At 45.7% G+C, this 18,479-nt stretch overlaps 1 protein-coding gene and 1 long non-coding RNA gene across 4 annotated transcripts; one reads left to right on the forward strand and one right to left on the reverse strand.

Annotated features, from left to right (window-relative positions):
- Positions 1-406: 406 nt before the first annotated feature.
- On the forward strand, positions 407-18,463 carry LOC136433672 (proton channel OtopLc-like). Of its 3 annotated transcripts, none has more exons than XM_066426102.1 (4): positions 407-562; positions 1,372-1,482; positions 1,878-2,100; positions 16,670-18,463. In XM_066426102.1, exons 1-4 carry the CDS (start codon positions 428-430, stop codon positions 18,142-18,144), a joined length of 1,944 nt encoding a protein of 647 aa, XP_066282199.1. In that variant the 5' UTR covers positions 407-427; the 3' UTR covers positions 18,145-18,463. The 3 variants fall into 3 exon arrangements, with proteins under 3 accessions (XP_066282199.1, XP_066282200.1, XP_066282201.1); XM_066426103.1 differs by lacking the exon at positions 16,670-18,463 and adding an exon at positions 3,103-5,814; XM_066426104.1 differs by lacking the exons at positions 407-562; positions 1,372-1,482; positions 1,878-2,100 and adding exons at positions 5,817-5,962; positions 15,621-15,763; positions 16,031-16,259.
- On the reverse strand, positions 13,596-15,100 carry LOC136433670 (uncharacterized). The gene is made up of 2 exons (XR_010755651.1): positions 14,033-15,100; positions 13,596-13,899 (listed from the first exon to the last, which is right to left on the reverse strand). It is a non-coding gene; the product is annotated as an uncharacterized lncRNA (long non-coding RNA).
- Positions 18,464-18,479: the final 16 nt, after the last annotated feature.

The raw sequence follows: 18,479 nt of genomic DNA on the forward strand, positions 1-18,479 counted from the left end.
CAACATCATCTTCATAGAGTAAGCATGAAACAAATACATGGTGTAAGGGGGGGGGGGCACACTCCGGGCTATCTAACACTTTAACTAATAAGTCGTATATGAATAAGTTAAAGAGTTTGGGGCTAAGTTAGCAACCATGCCTTAAAACCTTGTCCATAATGAAGGGCGGTGTTAGACCTGAGGGGTTTTTAGTGCATGTTTATGGTTTAGAATACCTAGAATAAGACTGCAGAATTGACCCTTAAGGCTGCAGGATTGCCTGTGGGATTGCCGTGAACAATTTGGCAAGACAGTTGGTGACAGAAAATACTCTTCCATAAACCTGGAATGTGCCACATTACGAATTAGAAATACACATTATTTACATTTACTATTATCGATGAGGTACCTTGCTATTATGCAGGCACTATTTCATCTGCTGTGAACTATGTCGGACGACAGTGAACAGAAGCTGCTGGTTACGTCTGACAGGGACAATGAAACCAACCCAAAAGACGCCAGCGCTTCTTCAAACAATGAGAGCACTGACTCGGAAAGTCACACTACTGGTAGTGACATACATGTATGTACAAAATACAGTATTTCCTCTTTAGGCTACACCAAGTAATTTTTATGGATGACGTCCTTTGGAGACCCTAAATCTAATGCGAGAGCGCGAAAAAAAAGCAAGAAGGGCCGAAAAAAACAAGATGCCTAGATTTGAAATGTAATAGTCGACGACACATGTTAGGACACAAATTGACTGAGAGAACACAGTGTAACAACTAACAATTCTTTTATTCATCATGAAAACAACAATAATTTGAATAAATCAGTTGAAGTTGAACAGCAGTTGTTGTCATGTCCTGTTTCTTTCCATATCCCATTGATTTTGCAGGCCTGCAGAAACATATTATATCAAAAAGGAACTCTTTGGTCATAGTTACAGGAAGCGGAATTTCTTGTTTTTTTTTTTCTTGGAACAGACCAAAATCAATGCGCGCGCGGACGTCATCCATAAAAATTACTTGGTGCAGCCTTAGGCATCTTCACTTATGGAAAAATGAAGCATATTTTATTTTACTTCTTGTTGAATCAATAACATTGATAAAGTGAAAGGAACAATCACATCTGAAAGGAGGGTTATTATTTCCTAAGAACATTTTCAACTGTTTTTCTCTTAAGCGATCTACTGTATAACCTTCAATAAGAAAATAGAGTAAATGCCGTAGAGACTATGCCACCTTTTCAAAGTCTTAATGCAGTTGAATTTTGAGTTGCTATTGCCATTGCCATTCCTTCTTGTTGTTTCACTAAATGTGTACTTCGGAAAAATTAGGGATTAGTATTGGGCATTTGCACGAAAATGTTGGCTTCCTATTGGATCAATAGGCAAACGCCGACGGTTGCTGTCTCTGTCCACTGGCAAAATCCTGGTTCCATCACCTCTTCAGCCGGGAGAGTGCTGATTCGGAACGTCTTGATCCTGTTGGTGACGAACATGTATGTACAAAGTACAGAATTTCCTAAATTCAATCCTAAATTCTTCTGTCTTTACCGCATTAACATATCATTTCAGACTTTTGGTCTAAAACCTAGTTCTGTCAGATCTTTCCTTAGTCACTGACGAAAGATAGCGGATGCTGTCTGAAACGTCTGTTTCAAAATTATATACAGTTGCTTGAGTAACTATTTTTTGGCGTATCTTACTACCTTGATGCCTAACCTTCATCAGCGTACACCATTTCCTCTTCTGACATCTTCACTTATAGAAGGAGATCAGCAAGTTTTATGTTACTTTCTATTTAATCAATAACATGAGTTTGCGAAAGGAACAATCACATCTAAAAGGATCGTTAAGTCCAAAGAAAAATTACAACTTTTTAAAAACATTTCAGGGAGAACACCCCATGCAAAACTACCTTGCCCGGTTTGTCAGCATCATCTGCCTGTTCTGTCTGGTGACTACTGGGATAGTGCTCAGCATTGGAAAAAACATCGGTGATGCCATGAACCACCATGTGGACTTCACCCGTACTCCTAACATCACACCGTCTCCAACGGGCAATCCGCAGATGGAACCAATCGGACCTGAGGAGCTGGAAAGGTTTCTCTATATAGGTAATTAAGGCACTAGAACTGTGAGGGAAACAAAAGTTGGATGAATGAAAGATAGATAGGTAAAATCTCAAAGATGTTGGAACTTTTTTTCTAGCTCCCCGTTTCTGTTGCAAACGTTATTCCTAAAACGTGCCTCCCTGCTTCTGCATGGAGATCAATATTGCTATACAGTTTATTCTAGCTTGGTATATTCATCTTACTCTAGCTTGAGTCCGATCTTCTGATCACTTCCATGTCGAATGGTAGGCAGTGGATCAGAGGAGCGAACCTGGACTAGAATAGACACATAGTCATATAGTGGGCACCAAGCTATTCATTTGAAATTTTCCCATTCACATTTAAAACGTCATAGTACAAAAATATCTAATTCATATATCTAAAGAAGTTGAATGACATCAGTCTTACCTTTCAGGCCCACAGATAGTCATACTTAGAGGAAAGCGTGCATTTTCTTTTTTTTCTAGCAAATTCGATGGAGACAATGTGTGATTTGGATAATCAGTAGTATGTTGAGTAAATTTCATGAAGCAATTTATATAAGAAGGAAATGTTCTTATTGTATTTTCAAAATAATTAGAACAGAAAAATATACGATAAGGAACATAAATAATTCTGTCCATATATAATCATGATATATAACGGAAAGGAAACTGAATACAAATCATGTACATCGAATTGGTAAACAAGGAAAATAAACATTTAATGTAACACTAAGAATAGCAAGCTAAAAAACATGAATAATATTCAGATTAAAGAAAATGACTCTCATTTCTTGACAAGTAAAAACATCTTATTTTTCCTGGCCGCAACAATGCGCTTTATCCTTTCCCGCCCCTTGACGTATAAGTAACAAATTTCCAGACACTGTATATGTAGTGACTGTACACGACAGAATGGTTTCACAGCTACCCATTGGCGGATATTATGTACAATAATATTCTTATAATTTTGAGTTTTGAGCTAATGTCAGTAACAGTGGTTCCTCTTTTCTATCACTTGCAGTCATGATAGCTGGTTTGCTGTTTCTATTCGTGGCTGTCTTCCACTCAAACGTCCTGATAGTCCAAACTACCGACAACCAACGTGGCTTGTCGGGACAGCTGGACTACTCAGTGCTGCACCTTCTGGTAGCCACAGTCATCTTTGCCATCGGGGCTCTATTTCTACCTGCCATCAATATAATCGCCTATTCAACCAATGAGTGCTATCGAGATGAAGTTTGGGGGAATGGTAAATCGGCATGGCTGGTTTATCAAATCTGCCATTTCCTGTTCATCTTCTTACAACTGATTTTCTTTTTCAAGTACGCTAAGCACGGCGTGCAGCTGAAGTTTTGCGGGGGGTTGTCTCACATTGTTCTCATGTTGTTAATGGGTACCAACGTATGCCTATGGTTTCATATTCTGGTGGAAGAGTCAGGTGATGAAGGATCGCTAATATCACCCCCAAAATATGGCATACATACCAGACCAAGTAATATCACTTGTCTGACTTCCTCGGGCCTACAGAGCCTGGTACCAAAATTGCGCCCGTATTTTCACCCTTTCACTCTAGAATATTCACTGATCTCAGCTGGACTTTTTCTGACTTTGTGGAACCGCATTGGGAAAACACAGGGACATGAAGGTGAGCATGGTACCCGTGAACAACAGACAGATAATCCGCCACAGCAGACCACTTGCGATTACATGCCTATGGTGTTTGGTGGGAGCCTGGGCCTTGTCGTATTTGTGGTTTTGATAGCTATTATAATTCATAATCAAACAAAACTCACTGAATTGGGCATCAAAACAGATATATGCAATAACACAGTGGTCGAGAACGTGAAATCAGAATTGGACACCACTTTTGGAATGTACTATGGTTGCAATATAACAGTTTCCGTGATAATGCTGTTTGGGTGCCTGATTGTACTCGGGTCCCAACTGAAACAGATCATGCAAGGTGTGGAATGTGCCAATGACACTGATCCACAACACAAGAATCACATCTGGATAGACACAACTTTGCTCATATCTTCTGCTGCAGGTTTTTTTATCCTTAATGGCTTTGGCATTGCGGCAGCTGAAGGTCTGACCAGATCCAATGTTTGTGGTACCATTTCCCACTGGTACATGGCTGATTGTGTCCTTGGAACAGTTCAGTGTATTGCACAAATGGCTTTGATATTGGGGGGCCTTCATCAGCAGTTGGCGGGAACCAAGTGCCACACTTTTGTCTTCTCCAGCCTAGTCTTCCTCAATCTCGGGCTTTGGGGTAGTGATGTGTACGAAGTGCAAAACATCACCACTACTGCACTTGGCCAAGTCTACTTTGGGTCGGGTGTGTGGTCAGTAGTCGTACATATTGCTTATCCGCTGTGCATCTTCTTCCGTTTTCACTCTGTTGTAACTTTATTCCCACTCATGAAGAAATCCTGCATGATCACCAATGTGCCTGTAGTCTAAAGAAGTCTTTGATGGTCATAGTCCTTTTCTAACCATCATGTAAAGACAATTCTGACTTTTGATCACAGTTGACCTCCCAGACAGGCAGCTTCTGCAAACTTAGATATGGCTATATAGTAGCAATGATTTTTGTGGGGGTGCAGGTATGTCTTTGGGGATGAAGTTCCCATCTCATAAACTACTATGGCAAGTCAATGAGGATGTGATGTATTATATTGTGACACTTAATTTTTCACAGCTGATGAGCAAAGAACCTAAGTAGCTCCTCAATATGGTACCCTACAATCATAATTTCATGGAATACTTTTGTCCTAACATTGTTCTCACACAATTCTTGCAAAAATATATGTAAATACATTAGGGAATCATCTTTACTTACATGCACATTCCATTAAGATGTTATGCTGACGAAACAATTGCTTGTAGACAGGTCAGTGACAGTGATGATAACAATTGACAATCCTGGATGAGTCAGCAGTACATGCTTTAATCATAAGAATGTAATTAAAAGGGTAGTGCTGTATACAAGCTTAATCTTCAGAACAATGTTACAAATCTAACTGTAGCAATGGCCAAGAATGTGAAACAAATACCAACTGTTTGGGTGTACCAAATTTTTGCTCAATAGTTCTTAATAAAATGGAGTAATTTGACCAAGGATGTGCCATTACTAATGGATACATGCTTTATTCATATGGGTTGCATGCCATAACGCTCAGATGGTCAGAAGGCCAGGAAACAATATCTAAGTACATCCTCTATTAGGACATTGACACAAGGGAGAAAGCAAACATGTACACATATTACTAGTACTGGTGCAAAACACAGCAAACTACAGTATGCTATCTATTCCCTGTGACTGTTAAGCCATCTGTGCGATCTGATCAGCCCCTGTTTCCCCCAGCTCAGCTGTGATGAAGCATGATGGGAGTGCTGACTGGAGGGTCTGGAGGGTGACCTCTGGGTCCTTCACCCCTGGGAGGTCAGCCAGGTGTAATCTCTGTAACTGCCTGAAAAAGACTAGTGTGTTTTGTATGCATGTAAAGATCTGATCATTCTAAGTCGAAGTCAAGAAAGAAATTGAAGATGTCATACATGTGAGTGGTACTTTTCGACTTTTTGTAAGTTTCTTGACAAAATATTCGCAACCATGCCCATTTCACACATTACATGATGTATAGGCTCCACTCTTGGCTTTACGTATACTGGTATGTGAGTAAACTGGGCTTCGAAGAGATGAATGAATAAACAGACATTCTACGTAACTGTAACTGTTAACTGATACAACCGGTATCACGTGATAAGTCCGTGACCGATGACTCATGTTTGCCGATAGTATATTCACCTGAATTAATTGCGCATCATAACCTTCTTCTTTTCCTTGGCCATTAATATTTGACAACACACAAAAAAAGGTAGGAAACGTTATCATGAAGTTTGGGGTTCCTACAAGTAAGGTCATGTAGAGTCCCACACCAAATGCATACCACACTAGTGTGTGATAATGCTGAAATCCACCTCGGGCATGTAGATTCAGAGCAGAAAGATTCTCCATGGTTTTTCCATGGCACTGATTGAACTTGAGAAATAGTTAAGCGTCTTTAGTTTGCAATTAAATATGCTTCGTGAATAAATTGTAATGTACTTTTTCATCGCTACAAGAAGTATTAAGCCAAATTGTTGGATCCGCCGAAAATACCAGTCGTGACGAGGATTTGCGGAAGTAAATCTACCGTGACACTAGTAGCTTAGTCATTATTGTAGATAAATCTTGACTTGCAATGCTTGCATGAAGCTACGAAACAAGTTACGTATCACTTGATTATCGTCAGTGAGATTCTAAATCACCTAGCTAAGAGGTTAACGTGGCTAGCACGCGATGTAAATGAAATGTCCATTAGTCACGTTTAATTTTATAAATAAAACCTTGCTGATTCAACAAACGAGAGTAAAAGTTACATGCAGACGTCTAATTTGTACTCTTTATCCTACAAAAGGAAACATTCTAAAAAGTAAACTATCTACACTGCGCAATCATTGAATCATCCTTAATGAGTTATGGGGTAGTGCCGAAGTCGCGTGATGAAAGAGAGTCCCTACATATCAACTAATGAAAGGAAGGGCGGGTGGGTGGGGGCGCTAAAACCAAGAGCCCGACTCCTCGCTACTTTTGTCCAACCCTTGCTCACTCTGTCCGGGACCTGCCTTCCACCACGCTCCTCGGCGTTGCGGATGATTTCAGTTAACTACACAGCATGGTCAACTGCCGCTCCTTTTAGAGCATTAGGTGATGTCATTGGCGGATTGATCCAATTATAGCGCAGTGTAAATAGTAAACTATCTACACTGCGCAATCATTGAATCATCCTTAATGAGTTATGGGGTAGTGCCTACGTCGCTACGTTCTATCCTGATAGCCCTACTTATATCAACCTTTCTTCATGACCGTAGGCAATTCATAACTACAACCCCCATACTCATCCAAACCGCCACAACCTAAACCTATCCCATTCTCATCCCATTCTCATCCCATCCTAATCAGCACCTTTTCGGACGGGTGACAGAAAAATATATTAAAACCCCAAGCCAATAATCGCAAAATATATTCCCTCTTTGCACAGGCTTTGCACAAAAACCGACATACCGCAAATAAACTGCATAACGTTGACTTACAGTATTCTTGCCGTAAGGCTAATTGTACGTCTCTATGTACAACATTCTTACCTCGAACCAAACGCATCGTCTATCCCCCATCCTAATCACTTACTGGGACGTAAATGAGCACACATGTAGTATTCACCAAATATGGGGGGATGACACAATTGACATCTGGGACGAGTTAGGGCACTGTCCCTGATTGATAAACCTCCGACCATGCGGTCCGGAGTCAGTCTGAAGTCCATCTCCGTGTGTGCTGCTGTGCCTCTCTTAGCCTTGTTCTTACCACATAACAATTGGTGGCAGCGGCCTATACTTCCGAGTATATTTTATCCACGCCATGGCAGCCGCACAACGTTCGACTCCCCCCGAGACCCCCCCCCCCCCCCCGTCCTTCGACGGGAGCGACGACTTCCAGTTCTGGAGCCAGCAATTCGATGCCTGGGCCGAGTCCCAACCACTGGACGACCCATGCAGCGAAGCTGCGCCACCTCCCCACCTACCTCACCGGCGCAGCGTTCGGCTACTACACCGAACTGCCGGACGCTACCAAAGGCCACAGTATGAATCCCACCTCATCTCCGAACTCTGCACCCGACTTGGAATTCGTAAAACGCGCACATCGCCCTACCACCCACAGGGCGACGGCCAAGTCGAGCGATTTAACCGGACGATGAAAGACATACTTGCGAAGTGTTTAGCAGGGCGCGCGAACGACTGGGACAGAATCCTACCCCACGTCGCCCTGGCCTACAACACCAGCCGCCACACCACCTCCAAGCGCTCTCCTTTCTACCTCGTCCACGGCCGAGAAGCCCACCTACCAGTGGACGTCGCCTGTCAGCTACCAGCCACAACAGCACACCTGGCCGACCTGACGACAGCCATCACGCCAGTCCGCGACGCCATCGCCCAGTCCCATCAGACGCAAGACCAACATCAAGCCCCCCGTGTCAACCACCACCAGTACAGGGTCGGTGATCGCGTCTGGCTTCACCATCCACCTTTAGCACTGTACAAACTCCGTCTCCCTTGGACTGGGCCGTTCACGGTCATGGCCACCCTACCACCCGGTGAGCCAGCGCCCATCCTGTATCGTATACAACATGACACCGGTCGCCAGCGCCAACAAGTAGTCCATCACAACCGACTGAAGCCGTACATCGCCCCTACCCGCCGACTCCTGCCACACACATACCCAATATGTATTTGGATCTGCCTTTAATCTCCCTCCACTGACTAGGTGGAAACCAAACCTATCACCGTCAACAGAGGATCACGTCTTCCTTTAGTTAATGGCCTAGCTTGTGGATGATGACAATATCTTAATCCAAGACCCTCTCTCATCATAAAGTGATATCGCGTCTCCAAAACTAGGAGCTGCTCAATCCAAACCAAAATGCCATTCTAGTTCACCCAAGAACCTCTCACCGTCAACAGAGGATCACGTCTTCCTTTAGTTTAGCCTAGCTTATGGATGATGACAATATCTTAATCCAAGACCCTCTCTCATCAGAGAGTGATATCGTATCTCCAAAACTAGGAGCTGCTAAATCCAAACCAAAATGCCATTCTAGTTCACCAAAGAAGAACCAATAAAGCCAGGGAACATCTTCCGACGCCTCAGCCTTTCTTTACCGACAAGGACAGGGTCTGAAAACCGCTGCAGACTAAAGCTTACCTTACGCCTAATATTTCCTCGAATGGGCGGGTCTGGTAAGCGCCGTCCTGCTCGAAGCCCCGTTGAAGCTCGTTGTGAATCAAACGCCTAAGCCAGCCTCTCTTCAACTCTAAGAAGTGCATTTGAACCCATACTCAAACTCGAGCAGACCATTTCCCTTACTCTACCGTCAAGTAAACTTGCGTTTATCCGGCTTCCGACCTACAGCCCCAATCAAAAGATGGCTTTACCATCGATGGGCCCAGTCGTTTGAGACGAAAAATATCTAAAATAGCTCTTCGCTTCCACGCCTTAACTGGGCCGGATCGCCTAAACCCGTTGGCCTAGACCCCATCTGGCGTAGTCGCACCCGCTGCCGGCAACTTATCCCCTTAGCTAACATTTTTTAAGGAACAGATTTCTCTCCCATCTTGCATTTCTCCTAGGTTTAAACTCCCATGCCCTACAAGGACATAGCCACTGTTACCATCTACCAACGGTCTCCCAATGTACCTACCGTGACCGAAATAACAATGACTGTTTTCTAAGAGCAATCTGTCACAGTTTCAGTCCATGCGCACCGTCCCTTCAGCACTCCCGGCTTGTGTCTTACTCATATGCATGACGAGACCATCGATATCGCCATTGAGTGCCTCTATCCACCACGAGCGTGACCTATCAACCTTCAGCGCTAGTCATGTGTAAGACGGCATCTGACTGCGTATTACTGGTCATTCACACATAAAACGCGCCGAACAGACACTCTCGTGGCGAGAGTAACGAACGTCACATGCCCGATGCCAAATTACTTCCTGCTTGCCAAGTGTGTCACCGCCGGACCGCCCATCAATTGGTGCCTCTCTTGCAAATCGCCACTATAACAGCCAAGTGACCCGACAACATGCACGACAAATACTCTCGCCTGTCAAATGTGCCACCAGCATTCGCACTCGAAAATGCGCCACAATGACACTCAACTGACGATGTCGCCGAACCTGACATGCACGACGCAAACTCTTTGCCGCCCTATTATCCGACAGCGAGAGCGTGCAATAAACACCAAAATACCTCTCAACCGACAACATCGTCGTACCCAACATGGGGCACGTAAATCTTACAACCCTTGCCATGTGATCCTCCGCCCAGCTGGTAGTGCTACCATGTCGAGTGTACGTGTGCAAACAGCCACCTTACAACATTGATGCGCCGCACCTGCACAATTCAAAGTCATCTGGCGCTCGCCATACGAGCCACACACTTAACTTTTCAACAACTAGGTCATAAACGTATTCCCATGGCAACGAATACCTACTAACGCTCGCCATGTAGGTCACGCTCGCCCTCCCGACACACCGCATGCACGTTACACACCCTTCCCGAGCATGATGTATGCCACATGCACGAATGCCTGCCCTAAGACATGCCAAAGAAGACCCTACCCTACCGAGGATATTGACAAACCCCACATGCACGACGTAACCCTTCACGATCGCCACGTATGTCATGCTCGCCATTAGCCATCCGTACTAAGATCGTGCCAAATAACATTCAACGGAGGATATAGACGACACCACATGCGCGTCGTAAATCTCCTCACACTCACCATGTGTGTCACGCGTCAGTGTGCCCGCACTGAAACGTGCCAAATGAACACTCCACTGAAGACAACGACGAACACCGCCTAAACGACGTATACCCTTCACACTCACCATGTGTATCACGCTCGTTCTGCCCGCCAACGAGTGTCCGCACAAACTGTGCCCAAAGAAACCCTCCACTAAGGACATCAACTGACACCACATGCATGACGTATACCCTTCACACCCGCCATGTGTATCACGCTCGACCACCCTACAACGAACGTCTGCACTAAAACTGTGTCATAAGAATATTCCACTGACACCAAATGCACGATGTTAAGCCTGTGAGCCTCGTCCTGTGAGTCACGCCCGATAGCCCGACCGTGAGTGTCCACACTAAATGTGCCACAGAAATATACCACTGGGACATGGACGAACACCACATGCACGATGTGAGGCCCGTGAGCCCCGCCCTGTGAGTCCCGCTCGACAGCCCGACAGCGAGTGTCCACACCAAATGCACCAAAAACGCTCCAGTGAGGACACCATATACACGATATACTATATCCTTCCCACCCAACCTATGTATCGCTCGACTGCCCCTCCGCGAGTGCCCGCACTAAATGCGCTAGATACCCCTCCCCTGAGGGCATAGACACGTACCACATGCACGATGTAACGTGTCTGCAACTCTCGATCTCGCGATGTGTCACGCTCCACCGCGAGTGCCCGCACTAATTGTGCAAAGGAACACTCAACTGAGGACATCAAAGAACACCACCACGACACAAATCCCATGTTACGGGTGTCACACTCGAAGGCCCCTCAGCGAGCGTCCGCGCCAATTGTACCGAAGAACACTACACTCAACTGAGGAGATCGACGAACATCACCATGACGCACACATCTGTCACGCTACGTGTATCACCGATCGACTGTCCCTCAGCTAGTGCCAGCACTAAAATGTGCCAAATAACACTCAACTGAGGACATCGACGAACACCACTACGACGTACACATCTCTCACGTCACGTGTCACACTCGACTGCCCCACAGCAAGTGCCCGCGTTAATCGCGCCTAAGAGCACTCAACTGAAGACCTCGACGAACACCACTACGACGTGTAAATTGCTCGTGTCACGCGTGTCACGCTCGACTACCCCACAGCGAATGCCCACACTAATTGTGCCTAAGAACACTCAACCGAGGACATCAACGAACATCACGACGTGCCCAATTGTCACGTCACATGTGTCACCGCTCGACTGCCCCTCAGTTAGTGTCAGCACTCAACTGTGCCAAATAAAACTCAACTGAGGGCATCGACGAACATCACCACGACGTACACACCTCTCAAGTCACGTGTGTCACCGATCGACTGTCCCTCAGCTAGTGCCAGCACTAAAATGTGCCAAATAACACTCAACTGAGGACATCGACGAACATCACCACGACGTACACATCTGTCACGCTACGTGTATCACCGCTCTACTACCCCTCAGCTAATGTCAGCACTAAAATGTGCCAAATAACACTCAACTGGTGACATCAACGAACATCACCACGACGTACACATCTGTCACGTTACGTGTGTCACCGCTCGACTGCCCCTCAGCTAGTGTCAGCGCTAAAATGTGCCAAATAACGCACGACTGGGGACATCGACGAACATCACCACGACGTACACATCTGTCACGTTATGTGTATCACCGGTCGACTGCCCCCCAGCTAGTGTCAGCACTAAAATGTGCCAAATAACACTCAACTGAGGACATCGACGAACATCACCACTACGCGCACATCTGTCACGTTATGTGTATCACCGGTCGACTGCCCCTCAGCTAGAGACAGCGCTAAAATGTGCCAAATAACACTCAACTGAGGACATCGACGAACATCACCACGACGTACACATTTGTCACGTCACGTGCGTCACCGCTCGACTGCCCCTCAGCTAGTGTCAGCACTAAAATGTGCCAAATAACACTCAACTGAGGACATCGACGAACATCACCACGACGCACACATCTGTCACGTTATGTGTATCACCGCTCGACTGCCCCTAAGCTAGCGTCAGCACAAAAATGTGCCAAATAACACTCAACCGAGGACATCGACGAACATCACCACGACGCACACATCTGTCACGTCACGTGTGTCACCACTCGGCTGCCCCTCAGCTAGTGTCAGCACTAAAAATGTGCCAAATAACACTCAACTTGGGACGTCGACGAACATCACCACGACGCACAAATCTCTCACGCCACGTGCGTCACCGCTCGACTGCCCTTCAGCTAGTGTCAGCACTAAAAATGTGCCAAATAACACTCAACTGGGGACGTCGACGAACATCACCACGACGTACAAATCTCTCACGTCACGTGTCACCGCTCGACTGTCCCTCAGCTAGTGTCAGCACTAAAATGTGCCAAATAACACCCAACTGGGGACGTCGACGAACATCACCACGACGCACCCATCTGTCATGTCACGTGTGTCACCGCTTGACTGCCCCTCAGCCAGTGTCAGCACTAAAATATGCCAAATAACACTCAACTGGTGACGTCGACGAACATCACCACGACGTACAAATTTCTCACGTCACGTGTGCAACCGCTCGACTGCCCCTCTGCTAGTGTTAGCACTAAAATGTGCCAAATAACACTCAACTGGGGACGTCGACGAACACCACCACGACGTACACATTTGTCACGTCACGTGTGTCACCGCTCGACTGCCCCTCAGCTAGTGTCAGCACTAAAATGTGCCAAATAACACTCAACTGGGGACGTCGACGAACATCACCACGACGTACAAATTTCTCACGTCACGTGTGCAACCGCTCGACTGCCCCTCTGCTAGTGTTAGCACTAAAATGTGCCAAATAACACTCAACTGGGGACGTCGACGAACACCACCACGACGTACACATTTGTCACGTCACGTGTGCAACCGCTCGACTGCCCCTCTGCTAGTGTTAGCACTAAAATGTGCCAAATAACACTCAACTGGGGACGTCGACGAACACCACCACGACGTACAAATCTCTCAGTAATACGTACCTCATATTGCTACTCGACAGTTGTCCACGGCATCCCTAATGTCTCCACCGCACGCCTCTCTACTCCAGCATGTTTTCTCCCGTCTCGGTAGCGACTGCTGCAGCCGAAGTGGTTGTCATTTCTGTCACCGCAGTCTCCCATCTTCCGGAGTGACTTGCCAGCCTAAAATAAACAACACCCATGAGACAACCACTCGTAAACAAAGCAAAGGAAAATCAACAAACAACACGTCTCAAAAGAAACGAGCTCCGAAAAGCCTGAAGCCCTCGCCTATAAATTACAAACAAACGCGGAGCTTGTTCCACCATCGCTTCTCTGTCACTGCAAGGTTCTTGTCCGCCACAATTGGTAGGCAGCTTTTCATAGGCAGTACCGGCCTCCAGGACGCCAAACTGTAGACAACAAAACACAAAACGTATCGCATCAGGCATAATCAAAACAAAAACGCAGACAAACATGTCCGGCGTCTCCGTCATACAAATGCAAATCACCGAAATACGATTCAAAGAAAGAAAACCCAAGTACGCCGGACTCCCGCCAAAATTCCTGCAGACAAAAATGGTGGCAGCAGGTCAGCTGCCCTGGCAGATGCCACTTCACGCCATCGCCACAGGTCCTGCATCTCTCGAGTAGGCAGCCCCAAGTGTCCGCGTGTCCCATCCTTCTGGGTGCTGAGTTGGACTCTGACGAGGCCCATCCAGCACTTGAACAACGGCGGCGACTTTCTTGGTGTAACGCCTGCCTGACGTGCTAAACATGTCCGCTGCGGAACCGCTTGCCTCCTAAGTGTTGACTGCCGGGGTCGCCTGTTGTGTGAAGTCCTGCAAACTCGCAGTGGGTACCCGTGGAGCTTGGCTTATCACTGTAAAGGCACACAATACCACTTCATAAGTGGATCAAACCACGACATTCCAAGGAGATTAAACCTCCTTGGACATACACACGCTACCCACCCAAGGAAGCTTACATCGAAAGGGAAGAACAAGTCCCAATCCGACCGAGGGCCAGGACACCGATTTGCCAAGGCCGAAAGCTCCACTCAGGTACCCTTCCCTTACCATTTACTGTAAACCACCCGAGTAACCCTGTTACGAAAACCAGAGAACAAAAGAAATTCTCCACGCATACAAATGCAAATGTCCCACGTGCAAAAAAGCCGCCAAAATCCCGTCGACAAAAACAGCTGCAACGAGAAATCGTCAAAACACGCTAAAAAAGGCACTTGAGAAAACCCCGAGGTTAAAACAAGCTACAAAACACCCCAGGAAACAAACCCAACTCGTAAAAACGAAGCCACAAGCAGAAAACTGAAAAACGGGAAAAAAACAGCCGTCAACTAAACTCGTTACGGCCTAAAAACAAAACGTCCCCCGCTCTGCCAAAACCAGCTCAGTAACTAGCCAAACCTTGACCGAAAATCGGTCGTGGTAGTCCAGAAAACCTCTCCTAGGACTCAAGACGCTGCCAAAGGCCGCTCGAAGCACCGGTGGACGCACACTCCATTGTAAGAAGACCCCACTTCGAGCCCGGGACAGACTGCCCACCACGTCCAGTCGTTGCGTAGGATTTCAGTTAACTACACAGCATGGTCAACTGCCGCTCCTTTTAGAGCATTAGTTGATGTCATTGGCGGATTGATCCAATTATAGCGCAGTGTAAATAGGACAAATCAACTCACTATATACAAACGTAAACTGAGTGACTTATTCATGATAATGCCGATCCATGTAACGTCATCACAACACGGGTGCAGTTTTTTTTTTCAAATTTCAAAGTAAATTTCTGACCTAGACAGACAGACAGACAGACAGACATAAGTACAGATGAACTAGAAGTGGATCTGTCACTTTCAACTTGACAAACGCTTCAAGGTATGTAAGATTAAAAGATGTATATGTCATACATGTACATAACTTGTGTCACCCATGTGCTTGATATATGATAATGGCCATGTGATAATAACATTTAATGTATACGGTGTCATAAGGCATGGTCGATTCCTATAATCACCCCATTAACCATTATTCGGCTGTTATGGTAACCGACCATGCTTTATGACACCGTACACACATCAGGGCGGGTTGGTAACTCTATATTGTTCCATCCCATGCAGTCGCTTGATTCCATCTGCTGTGCAATATGTCGGGCGACAATGAACGACAAGGGCTGTTGGGTGACGAGGCCATGGCCACTTCTCAGCCACAGAGTACTGGCCCGGCACGTCTTGATCTTGGTCATCTTGGTAGTGGCGATCATGTATGTACAAAATACAGCATTTTCTCTTTTGCCATTGCCTGTTTTGCCATTGCTTGTCTTTCTTGTGTGTGCGTCTGTGTGTCTGTGTGTGTGTGTGTGTTTGTGTGTGCAAAAAGTGTATGTTGGAAAAACAGGGGAGGTAGAAATAGGGCCTTTATTCGAAAATGTTGGCTTTTTGTTGAAAATTAAAGCATATGTAATGTGAAACAAATGATTACCTCTAAGAGGAGTGTTGTTTCATAAGAAAATCGCCACGTATCATTTCAGGGAGAACATCCCATGCAGAACTACCTTTCCCGGCTTGTCAGCATTATCTGCCTGTTCTGTCTGGTGACTACTGGGATAGTGCTCAGTGTTGGACACAGCACTGGAGATGCCGCGAACAACCCTGTGGACTTCTCTGGCACTCCCGCCAACATCACACCGGCGTCTCCAACAGGCACTCCGCAGATGGAACCAATCGGACCTGAGGAGCTGGAAAGGTTTCTCTATATAGGTAGGCTACTCTGAAAATTAGCGTTGCCATTGTTTTCGGTAGCGTGTGTGATTTACCAGTATAACGCAAGATGCTGTAAATGGATCTTTTTGTATGTGATTAGGTATTGACCTATCAAAGAAGTAATCGTAGTCCTTATGTTGCTTATTCTTAACTTCAGTGCAGGGGAATTTCCAGTGTTCCTTACTTCCTACCCTTTTCCTTCCTGGTGGGTTCAAGTGACTCTTGGGACTCTTACCAGTCCTTTGAGCAACGTTTACATAGCAGTTCATTTGTCAAGCAAATATAGGAGCAATATCATGGCAGCGTTAACGTTGCTTCGTCTATAAATTAGTGGATATTAGGTATTGCGAAAATCATACAGTTGCCGTGTAATATCTGTAATAATGGCCTTTTTCTTTTTCCTGCAGCTATGATAGCTGGTTTGTTGTGGATGATTGCAACCCTGGTCTGCCCAAAGCTTTTGATCGTCCAAACTACCAACCGCCACGGCTGCTCGGGACAGCTGGACAAGTCAGTGCTGCACCTTCTGGGAGCCACACTCATCTTTGCCGTCGGGGCTGCATTCCTCCCTCTCATCGATTTAGTCGCCTATTTTAGAAAAACTGAGTGCTTTCCAGATCAAGTGTGGAGCTATGATCAATCCGAATGGGTACTTTATCAAATCTGCCATTTCCTGTTCATCTTCATACAACCTCTTTTCTTTTTCAAGTACGTCCAGAACGGCGCACAGCTGAAGTTTTGCAGGGGTTTCTCCCACTTTGCTCTCATGTGGTTAATGGGTACCAACGTTAGCCTGTGGTTCCATATCTTAGTGGAAGAGTCGCTCGTGTCGCACCCCCGAAGTCCAACTTTGGGACTAACGTACATGTTGTACAGCACGGATAATATCAGTTGCCCAGGTTCCTCGAGCTTGCATGATCTGCTACTTGACATACGCCCGATTTTACACCCCTTCGTTCTAGAATACTCACTCATCTCTGCTGGACTTTTTCTGAATTTGTGGAACCGCATTGGGAAAAGACGGACACGAGATGGTGAGCGCAGTGAACAACAGACAGGTTGTCCGCCACAGCAAACCACTTCTCAACGCATGCCTATAGTAGGCGGTGTAATCCTGGGCCTTGTCGTAGTTTTGGTACTGGCAGTTACAACTATTTATCATTATACAAAACTCAATGACTTCGGCATCAAAACAGATATATGCAATAATACAGTAGTCAAGTCAGGATTAGACACCACATTTGTAGTGTACTATGGCTACAGCATAATAGTTTCCGTGATAATGCTGTTTGGGTGCCTGATGATACTCTTCCATCCAATGATACAGATTATACAAGGTCTGGAAACCTCAGTGTTATTGCAAAGTTGCCATGACACCGATCCACAACACAAGAATCACATCTGGATAGACACAGCTTTACTGATATCTTCTGCTATAGGCGTTTTTCTCATTAATGGCTTTGGCATAGCAGCAGCTGTAGGCCTGTCCAACTCCTATCTTTGTGGGACCATTTCCCACTGGTACATGGCTGACTGTGCCCTTGGCACAATTCAGTGCATTGCACAGCTGCTGCTGATAACGGGAGGACTTCATCAGCAGTGGGCTGGAACAAAGAGGCACCCTTTTGTCTTCTCCTGCCTTTTCATCGTCAATGTTGGGCTTTGGGGAAATGATCTGTATGAAGTAAAAAACATTACTACTACTGCACTTGGCCAAGTCTACTTTGGGTCAAGTGTGTGGTCAGTAGTCATACATATTGCCTATCCCTTGTGTATCTTCTTCCGTCTACATTCTGCTGCAACTTTGTTCCCACTCATGATGAAATCCTGCAGGGTCAGCAATGTTGGTGGTCCTGAGGACTTTTACATGCATGTGCTGTAGTCTGAAAAAAGGCTTTGATTGTCATAGTCCTTTTCTAACCATCATATAAAGAGATTTTTACAATGGACCTCCCAGGCAGCTTCTGTAAACTCAGATATGGCTATATAGTAGCAATGATTTTTGTAGGGGTGCAGGCATGAGAATTTAAGTTACCCATATTAAATTACTATGGCTAGTCAATGAGCATGCGTTGTTATATTGTGAAAATTAATTTTTCACACCTGATAGGCAAAGAACTTATAAGTATTCGAGTGTGAAACAAATACAGACTTTTGAGGTGTACCATACTTTTGCTCAATAGTAAAATGGAATAATTTGACCAAGGATGTGTCATC

The sequence above is a fragment of the Branchiostoma lanceolatum genome, chromosome 4, assembly GCF_035083965.1.
Source record: "Branchiostoma lanceolatum isolate klBraLanc5 chromosome 4, klBraLanc5.hap2, whole genome shotgun sequence".
NCBI lineage: Eukaryota > Metazoa > Chordata > Leptocardii > Amphioxiformes > Branchiostomatidae > Branchiostoma > Branchiostoma lanceolatum.